The 15,355-nt window shown below is 35.2% G+C and overlaps 1 protein-coding gene across 5 annotated transcripts; it reads right to left on the reverse strand.

Moving 5' to 3' along the window:
- Window positions 1-1,504: 1,504 nt before the first annotated feature.
- Window positions 1,505-10,098, reverse strand: ZnT41F (Zinc transporter 41F). Of its 5 annotated transcripts, none has more exons than XM_070278400.1 (10): window positions 9,935-10,098; window positions 5,259-5,515; window positions 4,604-4,777; window positions 4,064-4,226; window positions 3,767-3,920; window positions 2,935-3,225; window positions 2,714-2,852; window positions 2,484-2,653; window positions 2,348-2,418; window positions 1,505-2,153 (listed from the first exon to the last, which is right to left on the reverse strand). In XM_070278400.1, exons 2-10 carry the CDS (start codon window positions 5,502-5,504, stop codon window positions 2,044-2,046), a joined length of 1,518 nt encoding a protein of 505 aa, XP_070134501.1. In that variant the 5' UTR covers window positions 5,505-5,515; window positions 9,935-10,098; the 3' UTR covers window positions 1,505-2,043. The 5 variants fall into 5 exon arrangements, with proteins under 5 accessions (XP_070134501.1, XP_017104133.2, XP_017104134.2 ...); XM_017248644.3 differs by having other exon boundaries at window positions 5,259-5,641; window positions 9,935-10,097; XM_017248645.3 differs by lacking the exon at window positions 9,935-10,098 and adding an exon at window positions 9,877-9,895 and having other exon boundaries at window positions 5,259-5,641.
- Between the last annotated feature and the right edge of the window lie 5,257 nt (window positions 10,099-15,355).

The following is a 15,355-nucleotide window of genomic DNA, read 5'->3' on the forward strand; positions in this document are numbered from 1 at the left end:
TTTAAATATGAATACAACTGTCATGGATATTTTGGTATGGATATATTGTGGTAAGTTTAGCTTCTGCATATATGTACATACATATTTAATGTCAATGTCAACAATTTATGATAGAATTACTACAGTAGCAGACATTTATCCTAAATGGAATTTAAACTTCAGCTATACATGAAAAATCTTTTTTTTTACAGTTTACATTTTTTACGGTTTTTTTAATACGCTCAACGAAGTTGTTTGGCTTTCTCTGGGGATCGGTTTTAGCTAAATTCGAAATGGTGTAATAAGCCTCTGTTCCACGTGAAGCTATTTTTTTTTTACTAAAGGTTCGCCATTTTTCATTCGGATGCTTCTCCTAGCAGCCCTAGCTAGGATTTTCGTTATATACATTTATAATTAGAAAGCATTAAGTCAAGTATGCCATTCATTTTACATTTGCGCATTTGAAGTGCGCCACGCCTTGATGGGGCACTTGTAAAACAGAACGACGGTGGCTAGTATTAATTAGTTGAAGCTTCCCAAATCAGGAAACTGGGTCAGTTGTTTAATCGCCTTCGCACTCGTTAGTTGAGTGAGCTAAGCCTGACAGGACAATTGATTTATTAATATGATGGTTATACGTACATATATTGCGAAGGATGAGTATGCGAAATACAAACGTACCTCTTCATCATTTTAACACACTTTGCTTGGTAATGAAATGGAAGTTTCCTGATTTCGGGTTCTGTTTCGTATCGCGCGTCGGTCCCAGCTCATAAATTAGAAAAAACTTAATCGTGTCCGAGCGTATTGAACTGTAAGGTTAGAGCGTGGTCGAGTCAGAAAAGCCAGAAAAAGGCCTGCGACCCGTACCGAATCTCCTGTTTCGCATCTTGAGAGGATTGGATTTCGCTCCAGTTGACGGGGTAGGGCAGCTGACAAATGCACAAATGGACGCCCATCCACTAAACTCCTTACATACGTTGATTAAGATGCTTCGACTTGACTTCACTCATGTGTTAACGCCTTGGTGCAGTGTGCGTGTGTCGGCAGGCGTGCTTGATTTGCTCATTTCCGGTTCATTGAAACCCATCTGGGAGGAGTGCACCCACATATCATATAAGCAGGCTGCGAAGAAGACAGTTTGCTAGCGATATTCTAATCAGATTTGTGTGTGGGTTCAATATATGAATTACTGTCAGAGTAGCCCCATGACTGCTCGGCACTCTCTTTGCGACCCACTTGGCCATGAATTATTAAAATAACAATTAGAATCCAAGGTAATTATGAATAGTCAAACTAACAATACATTATTGTATTTCAATGTGCATAAATAAATACGTATCTACGATTGTCCCGGAACAACTTTAAATAAATTTCAAGCAAATATTTATACATGTATCTCAATATACATTTCCAAGCTACACACTAAGCTTAGTCGTATATTTAAGGGTATTTTTCAACTTGAAATTATCGAATGACGGCTATGTTAAGACTACATATCCGTGCCCAAGATAATATCAGCAACTACTGTAAAAGACTCTTTATTGCCATTTCCTTAAGTTTCTTTATCTTTTATAATCTTAAGTTACCTTAAGTTTCTTTATTAAGTTTCTTTTTTATTACTATTTGTCAATTTTAATAAATGTTTTTTTTTGATTATAAATACATATATAAGTCTCAGTGTACTTTAAAAATTATAATTTAGGATCACATCTTTTAAAAGTAAAAAATCTTTGAAATAATCTTTATAATTTTGTATTTAAAATTCCTGAATATAAAATGAAGTCAACAAAATAAAACTATTTTTTTTTAGGAACACGCGATTTAAATAGTAATCATTTAATGTAAATATTGAAATACTTAGTATCCCTGATGAAAGTACTATACACTTATGTTGAACCAATTTTCAAAACATTCTTTGGCTTCAATTGAATCCGAATCTTATCATTATATGCCACCAAATGGTCATATAAATGCCTAAACAAAGTAGTTGGTAAATCACAAAATAGTATAGCGTACGGCAGGTCGGGACTTTATGGGATGGATAACAATCTCTTTGGCGGATTACGAAGGAGCTCGTTCAATTTGGATGGTTGCATGCCGCACGTTGTATGGGTAACCGTAGACAAGCTTTGTGGCTGATCGCATAACTGCGTCATCATCAGATTGTGCCTCTGAAAATAATTTAAGAACAATAGTGTTTAAGAATAATTAGATTTTAGACAATTTTATTTAAAAGAAGAAAATAAAATTTGACGAACGCTAATTTTTGCCAATATAAAATTATGTTTCGTTCTCATTTTAGTACTTTTTAATAATTGATCGTTTTTGATTTAATTGATGAAACAGTTTTAGACTATCCTCTCACCGGTGACAAGATGGACAATCATAACTATGTGATTGCTGGTGTGCTGCCAAACATTCACGTGGTGAACCGACCTTAAAAATGGGAAAAATATTTCAAATAATTTATAAGGTCATTTGGAATTAAAGCGACAGCTTACCTAACGCCCTCGAGATTGCTCAGATCGCGCTCGAGATTTTTTACGCTAAAGTTGGGTGGCACGGCGTCTAAAAGAATCGTTATTGATTCCCGGAAAAGCTGAAGTGTGGTCATAATTACAATAACCGAGAAGAGAAGCGTACATAAAGGATCCACAAACTTTGCACTTGGCTTAAAAATCAGAAAACTTTATTAGTAGCTAAATAATCATCCGGATCGGAGGATACTTACGAAAAACTTGATCAAAATGGCAGCCAAAAAGACGCCAAAACTTTGCACTAGATCGCCAACGACATGAATCATTGCCGCACGTAAGTTTAAATTCTTATCCTCGTTGTCAAGATGCGGGTTAAGTGATAAGCATGGAGGCCTATAAAATGGCCAATTATAAGTCAATAATAAATTAAATATCTAAAATAACTCGTGCAGAAAAAGTATGAATATATACATACCCGTCCGACTTTGAAGGCTTTGGATCATTTTGAATAAAAACAGCTTCATTATTGGACAATTTATTAGAAATTTCGGAAGCCTCGCAGACTGGTGTTATCAGAGAGCTCTCCTCGCTACCTGTCGGCGCAAGAGGATAGAAGTTCGACTGGGAGTCACTCCGTATGTGGCCATGACTGTGGCCATGACTGGTTCCAGGACCAGAATTATGACTGTGTCCGTGTCCGAGACCATGATTATGACTGTGGCCGTGGCTACCGATGAACCACGATCCGTGTAAAACAAATATCATTCTAAAAAAAAAAAATTAAATGCGAAAATTATGTTTTAATTTATGAGAAATAAATTATTATTCACGCCTGGGAACAAAAACGAAGACTCACTACTACTTCCTAAGCCACTAGGATTCAGTAGGAAAACAGACTTAAAACTAGCCATTAAAACAGTTTGAAAAAAACATAAAAAAATTTAAAAATAAAAATGTTGATACATCTTAATCTACGCGAATACCATACGACCCCAAGTTCCAAATCGAATAGCTCTATCTCTTATAGTCTTCGGAATCCACGCGTTCAACATTTTAGGCTGTTTGTATGGAAATTGTATGTATATGGGTATATCTCTTCTAAAAATCGGCCGATTTTTCAGATATAAATTAACGATAGAAATAGTTTGGCATCAAAAGTCTTTCAGTTCTGGCGCTATAAAATTTCCGGATTTGTGGGAGGGGGAGGGGGTGTGGCAAAAATTTGAAATGCAAAAATGCTTTTCCGAAAATGAAATTATAAATTACTTTATTGACACGTTTTAAAAATATATTTGTGTTAAACTTACGCAACATTAATAGCGATTCCAATCCCAGATATGGTCATCATTACATTGATGTTCAAGTCAAAGTCTTGAGATATGATTCGCTGGATTGCCACCACTACGAGCAAAGTGGTCAGAAGCCAAATTCCAAGTATCGAAATTAGGGCTCCCAGAACCTCTGCAAGCCAAGGTTTAAAACATTTTAAATGCAATGCAATGTGGGAAATTATAACCAGGAACATCTAAGTAGACCAGATTAATGGGAGTTGCGGTGTGGTGCGACACTCATTAGCCTAGTGTCAATCTTAATTGAGTACTTACCGAAACGTTTGTAACCAAAGGACATGCGCTTATCCGGTGGCCGGTCGCTTACCCAAACTGCGACCAGCCCGATGACGAAACTAATGCAATCAGACGCCAAATGGGCTGCATCCGTCATGATGGCCAGGCTTCCGGCCGCGAGGCCGCCAAGGAATTCAATGATCTGTGGTCAGCATCAGTTGTGGTTATTGTGAACAAGGCCATGAAATTTATCATAATTAAATTAAGAGTGTGTTAGAAATTGAACGGTGGGATGAACTGATTAATTGCACCTTATTCTATCCAATGCGGTATTTAACTGTATTTGGTAATTTTGGGTCATATAGTTAAAGTTTACTTTACTTAATTTTTAAACACAGCTTTCAGGTCCACTGGTCCGACCGATTTTGTTAACAGAACAGTCTCTCAGTAACACTTTAGCATGACACTTTTAAGAACGTTCTCCCTACAAAACTGTCTTTTATTGATAACTTTTATAAGTGTTCGACAAAAGTGCTATTATTTTAAGTACATATATTATGTTCATATAAATGTACTCACCATGAATATGGAACATAACAAAATTGCGACCAAAATCTTGGACTTGGCTTCCTGAGTGGCTTTGCTCTTCCCGTCTGGCTCAAATCCTCTTTGTAGATATTGACACTTAGGACTCCCATGTTCATGCACAGTTACACCTGCCATATCTAATTCCATTAGCTCATTTTCAAAGCCCTGAATAAAAGAAAAACATTTTTTTGAGGTTTTGCTTAGCTTAACAACAAAAATAATCAAAATAAAAATATCAAATTTAAATAATAAAAATCATAAGTTTTTGTCGAAGTAAGTGAGTAACTTTGGTGTCCTCTGCTCAAAAAGGTCAGTATCATTATTATGCTTTTCTTCTTGTTTCTAATAGTATTTGTTATTATTATACATAACTGCATTATTATAAAAATTATTGACAATTGACAGATATGGTGAAGAATTATAAAATTAAGAATACTGTTGAAAATATTAAAACTGAAACTCTATATAGTTGTAATTTTATGCGCTTTCATCAATATATTATGAGCAACCAAGGTCAAAGTTGACAGATTATAAAAATTTTCAGAGTGATTGTTAATTTTAGAAATTCCTGTCATATAAGGTTAGCCAAAGGAAGCACAAAAAACTACCGCAAAGTGTTTGCATTTAACTATTAGGCAGTGCTCACCTGACTATCATCGACCAGCAGCGGCACTTCCCAGGTCTGTTCATCCGAGTGCCCGACTGGTCTTGGCCCTATTGTTACCATGTTGATACTGTTGTTGTTAACCGTATTGTCGTCATTGCTGTATTTTTGGTAAATATTCGGCGTGCGGGGGGATCGACGTTCAGACTTGTCGTCATCAAAGTAATCAAAGTCATCTTCGTGAGTGGTCGGCGGTCGGCCTCCATCGAGTTTTTGGTACTTGGACATGCTCTGCAAATCTGACCACCACGCCTTTTGTTAATAAAATTATTTTGTGTGTTTTTGTGTGTGTGGAAAACGAGTGCTTATTTTGTGATCATAACTAGCAGGCATATATAGCTCGTCCTTATGGCTGAAACATTAATCTAGGGTAAAAAGAATGAATGAGAATTAAAAACATGATTTTCTGGCTGACTTTGTCATTAATATGGCCGAGTCTCGGCAATATGGGCATTTGTAACTGTTTAAAGAATTAAATATTAATATTATTAATTATGGAATACTTGGAGAAACAAATATTTTAATTCGATTGCTCTCTAAATAACGATGTATCAATAACTTTCAAAGCTTTAATTAGCTTAGAAGCACTTTATTTTTAAGCTACGCATGGGCATAGTCCTTGATTTTGTATCAGTGATTATACCCAGCAGTCATACGACACAAGGTATATTGATTCGTAAGAATGTGTGTACATAGATAACAGGGAAAAGGCAACTCGATTGATCAGCATAAACATCTGAGTCGATATAACCATGTGCGTATAAACGCGTGGATTTCAGAAAATATTATGGATAGAGCTATAAAATTTTGCATATAGATTTCTTTAATACTAGTAAAGAAAGGTATTTTAAAAAAGTTTTATGTCAAACTATTCATATGGCTAGTTTATAACTGGAAAGCAAAATTCAGCCACCTTGGCCAATTTTTGAAGGAGTTATGGATGCTTTCATTTATTCCGATACCCATGCTGGCTTCTTACAATGCTGTCACAAAAGATCAAGTCTGCTTCAAAATTTTGTGACAGGCCTACTGCATCAAAAAATGATGTCTTAATTCCCGAGTTTAATTAGTATTTTAATAATATTTTATTCCAAAACAATAATTAAGACCAATTTACATTGTTTAATCAAAATACCGAGTTATTGGATGATGGTTAGAGAAATTATAGACTTTTTGTTCTGATGCCCTTAATGGGTATCGAAAAACACAAGCGAATGCAATTAAATATTACTTATTTTTAGCTTTATTTTATTAAATGTCTGACAGGTTTTACGAATTTTTGCTTCTTTGAAAATGAAAACCTTTTCAATATCTTTTGCGCGTCCACACACAAGTTTATTAATATAACATTTTTTTGGTACTTTAAAGATACTTTCATATTTCCTTTGAGTCTTTATATTTAAGAATTTTTTATGGTTATTTTTTGATTTAGAACACCATAGTTTGAACCAAATTGACTGCAGGCTTTTCTATAGTCTCACCCATCCTGCCTTGCTTGGTATACTTTAAGAAAATACATTACATGTATACTAAAGTAGGCAAGGTTAGAGCTGTTTTGCGGATGGCCAAAATCCTCACGTACCCACTTGAGCTTCTAGAACGCGTTATTGTGCCCTACCTTGCGCTATTTTTTTTTTTTTTGTAACTTTTTGTTTTTTTAGTAAGTTATATTGCTAGGCAAACGATTTTCTTGAATTTTGGTACTCCTAATGATTGTACTGTTAATCCTTATCAGCTACAATTTCAAAGTATGCGGTATTTCAAAGCATTTTATCGTGAATACTGTTTCATGCATACATGCATACATACAAATTGATGTACATACGTCTTCACGAAATTATGGTTCCGCTAGCTTGGTTACTTAGGTGATAAGCCCGATCGCACTGGGGTTCGCTGAAGCCTTCAAAGGTAGAAATGTTAAAACGTTTAATGTGTAAATAGTAGTTCTGTGAAAGTAATTTATTTTCGAAAACTACTCTACTTGAAGAAACAGATACCATATAAAATAATCGAGGACGGAATGGTAACTGGGATATAGTTTCCAATTCTTATGGAAATTTAAGTCTCAACAAATCAAATCAAACAAATCATTTTGACTAATAAACTGCGTCAAGTAGGGAAGAAGAATATATGTATGTATGAATGTGTGAAGTTTAAAGTCGATAGTTTTAAGACTTATTAAAATAGTCAGTCGGGAATGCTGATCGGTTTAAGAGGTGATCCTTATCAAGAATATTCATCCAAATGTATTTATAGGGTCGGAGTCGACTCCTCCAGTGCATACACCTCCACATTTTTAACCAAAATAAACAAAAAAGCTGAGATTTAATTTTGCAAACGTTGAGATTCTCAAAACATTAATAAAAACAAGAAAGGAAAGCTAACTTCGGGCGGAGCCGAAGTTGATATACCCTTGCAGTTAAAAGCGGATATATATCGCAAACATCGGATATAGTTGGCCGATCCTTATGATTACATCATAATAAAACCAATTAACTAAAATACAAAATCTAAAAAAAGTCCCAAGCTTCTATCTTCAAAAATACGAAAGTTGATATTTCTACCATTTCCGATCGTTCAGTTATATGGCAGCTATAGAATATAGTTGGCCGATCCTTATAAAATTTGGTAGCTTAGATCAACTGGCCAAAAATAGACTCTGTATTAAGTTTCAGCTTCCTATCTTCAAAAACACGAAAGTTTCTGATCGTTCAGTTATATGGCAGCTATAAGATATAGTCGGCCGATCCTTGTGAAATTTGGCATGACGTAATGGTTTGCCAAAAATAGCTCTCGTGTCAAATTTGAACTCTCTAACTCTAAAAACACCAAAGTTATACCATATCCGATCAATCAGTTATATGGCAGCTATACGATATAGTCGGCCGATCCCGGCCGCTCCGACTTATATACTGCGTGCAAAAGAAAGAAGGGTGTGTGCAAAGTTTCAAGACGATAGCTTAACTGAGAGACTAGTTCGCGTAGAAACGGACAGACAGACGGACAGACAGACGGACAGACGGACATGGTCATATCAACTCAGGAGGTGATCCTGATCAAGAATATATATACTTTATAGGGTCGGAGATGTCTCCTTCACTGCGTTGCACACTTTTGGACAAAATTATAATACCCTCTGCAAGGGTATAACAAGAGGGGACGGCTATAGTCGAGTTTCCCGACTATATAATATCCGGTACCTATCTCTTCCACCCACAATTTAACTAACCTTTTTAACTAAAGATTAAACTTTAACGGTATGGACCGTTACGGCTTATAAGCGCTTTGGCAAAACAACAACAAACCTACGGCCATACTACCGGCCATACATACTAGAATCAAAAGTCTATAAATCCTATATAAATTATCCAATTTTGCTGCATTTTGATTTGTGGGTGTAGATTAGCCATTGTAACAGTTTGGCATCAAAACGCTACAATGAAATTTCTGTTTTGGGGGCGGGAGTGGGTGTGGCAACATTTTGACACAAACTTGATCTGCGTGGATACCATACGAGTCCAACTTCCAAATCGGATAGTTTTATCTATTATAGTCTTTGAGATCCATGTTCAAAATTTTAGGCCGTTTGTATGGGAAATTATATAGCTGTAGTATATATGGGTATATCTTCTCTAAAAATCGAGTGCTTTGGATGAAAATTGTTTTTCAAAAATATATTAACTATAGAAATAGTGTGGCATCAATAGTTTTTTAAACAGCCTTTCGGTTCTCCCGCTAAAGAAATTTGCAATTTGTGAAGGTGGGAGGGGCGTAACAAAATTTTGAAACAAACTTGAACGTGGGCATTAGAGGAGTTTCCCTGCCAAATTCTATAGCTTTGTTTTTTTTAGTTTCTGAGATCCACGCGTTCATATGGACTATATCGAATCGGCTGTTAATGCTTATCAAGAATATACATACATATATATTTTATGGTGTCAAAACGATTCCTTCTCCATGTTACATACATTCACACGACTACAATGTACCCTTGTACTTTACGAGTACCGTGTATAAATATACAGATATATTCAAAACAAATTTCATTTCATTTTTTCATTTAGTACTCCATAAAAATACCTTAAAGTTACTGATTATATTTTTTGACTGCTCATGTCAAAAAATTGATTTTTTGTTGAAAATGATAAAAAATACGTGTGGCTGAGGGCTTTTGCTGTGATTTATAGGTCACAGTTCTTTAATGAATTTTGTGTTCTATTCGAATGGTTTATTTATGGACCGCTTTAGTTTTCATTTATAGATATTTATTTTAGGTTTGGAACCGAACGGAAAAGAACAGATCACTCATCTAATCTAAACCCAGCTGTAATTACAATTATTTTAGCGACCGCATAAATAAAACAGAAGTAGAAGAGCAAAACAAAAAACGGTGGGGCGCGTACGTTGCCCTTATCAACAGGTTTAATTTTGCTGGTGCGGATCGCTTCCTCTCATATGACGCTGCTGGTGCTGCTGTGAGGCAGAGAAGAGCAGCTAGGTTGAGCTTAAATTATTAATTGAGATGATCCACTGCCTTGTATTAGCTAAAGCCTAAATCCTAAAGCCTAATGGTATATTAACCACAGTGGCTCTTGATTACTTTTGTACATATGCGTGTATGTAAACAAGGGATGCGTCAGGGCATCGACGATATTTACAGTTGCGGTTGAGGTTTTCACTCCGGGTACTTCTTCGGATAGCTGGATCCGGGGTATTTACACGCTCCACCTCGATAACCTAATCAACCGCGTTGATAAAACGCGTTACGGAACTACAATAATGCCCTGTCTCGCCGACCGATCGTTTGAAAATGAATTGAACGGAACTTCGGTCAGTGTAGGGTTGTTGATAACATGTATAAATATCAACATATCGATAATTTTTGTAAAAACAAACTTTTCTATCGGCTTGCCTCAATATCAAAAATATTTTTTTTTTTTATATGTTTACGAGATATATTTGCGGTCTATATTTTCATAAGATATTTTTAATAGTTCGATACATTTTATGCTCAAAACTTTAAGATATGAATTGACAGTTTTACACATTACAGATACATTTTACATTTACTTTACACTGTAAGGTTTCCAGTCTACATAATTTTTAAGTCTTAAATGTTTCCGAAGTTTGGCCATGCTGTAAATGATTATCATATAAAGATGGTACTTTTTGTGGAATCTTATTCTTATTTGCGGGCAATATTATTTCTTCTAGTTTTTTTTTGTTTTTAATTAAAATTTAGTTTTATGGTTATATTTTACTATTGCATGTTTTAATAGTAACCTAATTTCCTTACGGTTATTTTTCAACGTACTACAGCTCACGCTTAAAAAGAACATCTCTTGTTGTAGAAAAGTTGTATATTGGTAGACAATAAACATATATTTATAAATATAAAACAGACTGTAAACATATATTGATATTGTACATATACTATTTGAAATATCAATATGAAATTGTTGTATGAACCAATCAGAGAACTTGAAATTAAAAAGAGTGAAAAGTTTACTTTGGGAGGAACCGAAGTTGATATAAACTTCCAGTTAGGACCGGATATAAAAAATAAGGGATATAGTTTGCCGATCGTTATATGAATTTTATTATAAAACCAATTGATAAGAACACAAAATTTTAAAAATGTCCCATGCTTCTATTTTTAAAAATCCAAAGTCGGTATATTTTTCAAATACCATTTCCGATCTTTAAGTTATATAGCAGCAATAGGATATAGACAGCCGATCCGTATGAATTTTGGGAGATCAGATGAATTGGCCAGTTACATCCTTCCAAGAAAGGAATAATTCTTTTACACGCTGTTACTCCGGAGCGCTTGCATTATTGCATTGAAGCGCTAGCGCTTGCATGATAGCAAATTTTCATAATTATTCTCGGTACTCGTAGAGTTCACAGTTATATTGTATTCGTGTTAATGTAAATGTATGTAACATAGAGAAGAAAGGAGTACCGGGTATAAATTTTATTTGAAAACAAAAATAAATAAACAAAACATGAAAGGTAAATAAAGGAGGCCAGTTTCCGTTCTATGTTATATGTTATAATCTCTTCCCACACAATTTTACTAACCTTTATAGTTTAAACTTTAAAGTTTAAAGGTATATATAATGATGATATGATAGGTATGATAATTCTATCAGCGACAAATTGCATACTTTTTTAGGTTGCATACTTTTGAGCTTGGGAAAAAAAAACAACAAACACAAGGTCATACTACCGATTCATTAGGGAGGCAGACTAAAATGTATATAACTCCTCTAAAAATTTTGCGAATTCTCCTGCTTTTTTATTTGTAGGCTTAGGTTAGCCAAACAGTTTTGGCATCAAAACATTTTTCGAAAACATTAACAAACTGGCGCGTATCACCAGATTTATGTTTTGGGGGCAGGAGTGGACGTGGCAAAATTTTGACACAAACTTGATCTCCGCGGATACCATACGAACCCAAGTTACAAATCTGATTGTTCTATCTCTTATAGTCTTTCAGATCTACGCGATCAAAATTTTAGAAAAAGACTTTCAGGGTATGTTCCGCAGATCCCTATGGCAATCGATAGAAGACGTTCGTTAAGCTTTAAGGCAGCTATAATTTGTACCTAGCCGATCCTGACAGTTCCTAACTGCACATGTATATGCTTCGTGAAAAGAAGAAAAGGCTTTGGAATGTGATCTTAACCACAAATGTGTGAAATTGTGTAAACGATACGTGCACTTTTAACTTTGTTCAAAATTTTAATACCCTCTGGAAGAGTATGCAAAAAAATAGGTTATTATTTGATGGAAAAAATTTCACTCAAATTAAAAATATGTTAGTACATGTTCATTAAAGGATTTCTCAATGGACTCCGAGGCAAAAGTGTGTGTGCTGGAACTAGCAGCGCACAAATAGAGTTTCTTCATAAAACAAAATTACCCCAAATATGAACTAATCCGAGGAAAGAACTCCTTTTCTTTTCATAAAATTCGGGGCGCACACTGAACCTTCAATTTTAATGCAAAACACGTCTCAATGATGTGAAAACTGGGCCTGAGACAAACACCCGGGGTGACGAGTACCCTTGGTTTCGCATGGAAGAGATGCGGCGGGAAACACTGATGTTTTAGATGCCTGCAATGTTCGCATAGGAAACTTAGGATTATTTTTGTATGAGCATTTATAAAAAAACTCAAATCTAGGTTATTTCTTAATTTTAAATTTAACTTTCATAAATAGTTCTTAATACTTAAATAGCCTGAAAAATAGCCCATATCCAATAAAAAGACTTTATTAAATAAAAGCTCAAATCCTTTTAACAGTAAGTATTATTGGGTTTTCGAGACGAAGCTCTGACAGACTTTTCCCCTAGCATTATTCCGGCAAACCAGAAAATTATTTGTTGCACGTGGCAAAAATCTCATCAACGGTAAAACGGCCGAAGGCGAGCAGTACGCAATGTTGTCTAATAAAATTATGAACCACTTTGCAAAAGTTGATAATTTCTACGGGGCGCGGAGGAGAATAAAAACCGCAAAACGCTTAAATCTCCAGTGTAATTGAAAACGACAATCCGGATCGGGCTAGCCCTCTGCGTGATGTGCACCACCGACCAGATAAGGCATTAATTTAACTTTATGTGGTCTAGAGAGTCTGAGTGTAAGCTGAAATGACGGAGGAGAGATGCTTATGCAAATTCGCTGCTGGGATGAAATTACGAAGGAAGAAGACGGGGTCACATTCGAGTTTAACCGCGACAAAATAAATTTTAGTCTACGTAAAACACAAAAATTGGATTCAAATTCCAATCCCAGTTTCAAATTATATGCCCAGCTATCATCCGCTTAAAAATGTAATAATTTGTTTGAAAAAATTCTGTGATTGATATATAATATTTAAGAAGAAATGAAAGCTTCGGGCAGTTCCGAAGTTGATATACCCTTGCAGTTAAGATCGAATATTTATCGCAAATAGTTTGCCGATCCTTATTAAAATTGTATTATAAAACCAATTTTTATACCCTTGCAGAGGGTATATAATTTTGTCCAAAAGTGTGCAACGCAGTGAAGGAGACATCTCCGACCCTATAAAGTATATATATTCTTGATCAGGATAACCTCCTGAGTTGATATGAGCATGTCCGTCTGTCCGTCTGTCTGTCTGTTTCTACGCAAACTAGTCTCTCAGTTTTGAAGCTATCGTCTTGAAACTTTGCACACACCCTTCTTTCTTTTGCACGCAGTATATAAGTCGGAACGGCCCGGATCGGCCGACTATATCCTATAGCTGCCATATAACTGATTGATCGGAAATGGTATAAATTTGATCTTTTTAGAGTTAGACAGTTCAAGAGATTTGAAAAGGGAGCTATTTTTGGCAAACCATTACGACATGCCAAATTTCATAAGGATCGGTCGACTATATCTTATAGCTGCCATATAAGTGGACAATCGGAAATGACCCATCTTTCGTGTTTTTGAAGATAGAAATACAGATTCTATTTTTGGCCAGTTGATCCAACCTACCAAATTTCATTAGGATCGGCCGACTATATCCTATAGCTGCCATATAACTGAACGATCGGAAATGGTATTTGGTAGAAATATCAACTTTCGTATTTTTGAAGATAGGAGCTTGGGACTTTTTTTTAGATTTTTTATATTAGTTAAATGGTTTTAATATGATGTAATCATAAGGATTGGCCAACAATATCCGATGTTTGCGATATATGTATATCCGGTTTTAACTGCAAGGGTATATAAACTTCGGCTCCGCCCGAAGTTAGCTTTCCTTTCTTGTTTAGAATAAAACTGAATAGGTAGCATGGACGTACCGGGTATAATATAGTCGGGAAACTCCACTTAAGCCGTCCTTTCTTGTTGAAGATAGAAAGTTGGAACTTCTATCAGATTCTATTTTTCCAATTGATCCAACCTACGGAATTCATAAGGATCGGCCGTCTATATCCTATAGCTGCCATATAACTAAACGGTCAAAAAGATATTTGTTAAAAATACAATCTTTACCATCTTCGGTATTTTTAAAGACAGAATTTTGGAACTTTTTTTAATTTGGTATTCTAATAAATTGGTTTTATTATACAAATTATATTAGGATCGACCAACTATATCCGATACTTGCGACCTACATATTTGGTCGAACTGCAACTGTATCAACTTCGGCTCCGCCTGAAGTTAGCTTTCCTTTCTTGTTTTTTTTTTTCTAAAATCATTTTATCACCGAAACACATATTTTTATGTTAGGATGACCTTCCGATTCTATATGGCCAAATCTGTCTAAAGGGTTTCATTTTCAGACGTTTCATAGAGTCGTAAGGCACACTTAATACGCAAAAGTTTGCAGGTGTTGATTAGAATCACCTTTTGAAAACGTCGTTCTGTACCTCCGTCTGTCTGAATAAATCGGAATGTCTGTTTGTATGAACCATGGATCCTATGGGATTTTTCAAAATTTTTTCAGTATACTCCTATAATACCCAAACAGTTGAAGTTTGGTATCTTAAACAGACATTTCTGTAAGGTCTGTTCAAAACTTTTTTATAAAAACAAAGTTTTGATGCCAAACTTAAAAAAAAAATATCCACAAAAAAAAATGAAACTAATCGTATTTTTTAAGGGATTTATATTTCTTATATACATACATATTATTATTTCAGTTGATTATCCTGAAACAATCTAGAATGCAAAAAAAATATTTAAGTGAATGTGTTTCATTATGTGAAATTTGTTTTAAATGGTAGTTAAATGATAAATAACCTCTATAGAAAAAAAGGTTGCAGTTGGAAGAGAAGAGTCGACAATATCCGTCTTTTCTTGTTGTTGTATCTTCTTTGACGCAGATTTGTATTCCCCCAACTATGTAACGCAATTATCCTGTATCGCTCCATTTTCCCGTCTTAGTATATGGTTACATATGGGAGTCCACAAAAAATTGTTTTGCTGGCAGACATTAAATGCATGTTGAGCTTGGGGATAGTGCCTGGGTTTCAGGAACATCAAATCAGCAAGTGCCGCGCAAACGGCGAGTGATGGAGCCGCCAACAGCAGCAACAAGGTCAGCTCAACTTACA

Source organism: Drosophila bipectinata, chromosome 2R (genome assembly GCF_030179905.1).
Source record: "Drosophila bipectinata strain 14024-0381.07 chromosome 2R, DbipHiC1v2, whole genome shotgun sequence".
In the NCBI taxonomy this organism is placed as follows: Eukaryota; Metazoa; Arthropoda; class Insecta; order Diptera; family Drosophilidae; genus Drosophila; species Drosophila bipectinata.

Bases quoted from the DNA above. Each gene is read 5' to 3' on its own strand.
- ZnT41F (XM_070278400.1), bottom strand. From the start codon at position 5,504: ATGTCCAAGTACCAAAAACTCGATGGAGGCCGACCGCCGACCACTCAC. The intron at 3,921-4,063 runs GTAAGTACTCAA...CTTGGCTTGCAG, and splicing joins CTTTGGTTACAAACGTTTCG to AGGTTCTGGGAGCCCTAATT. The intron at 3,226-3,766 runs GTAAGTTTAACA...TTTTTTTTTTAG, and splicing joins GGAATCGCTATTAATGTTGC to AATGATATTTGTTTTACACG.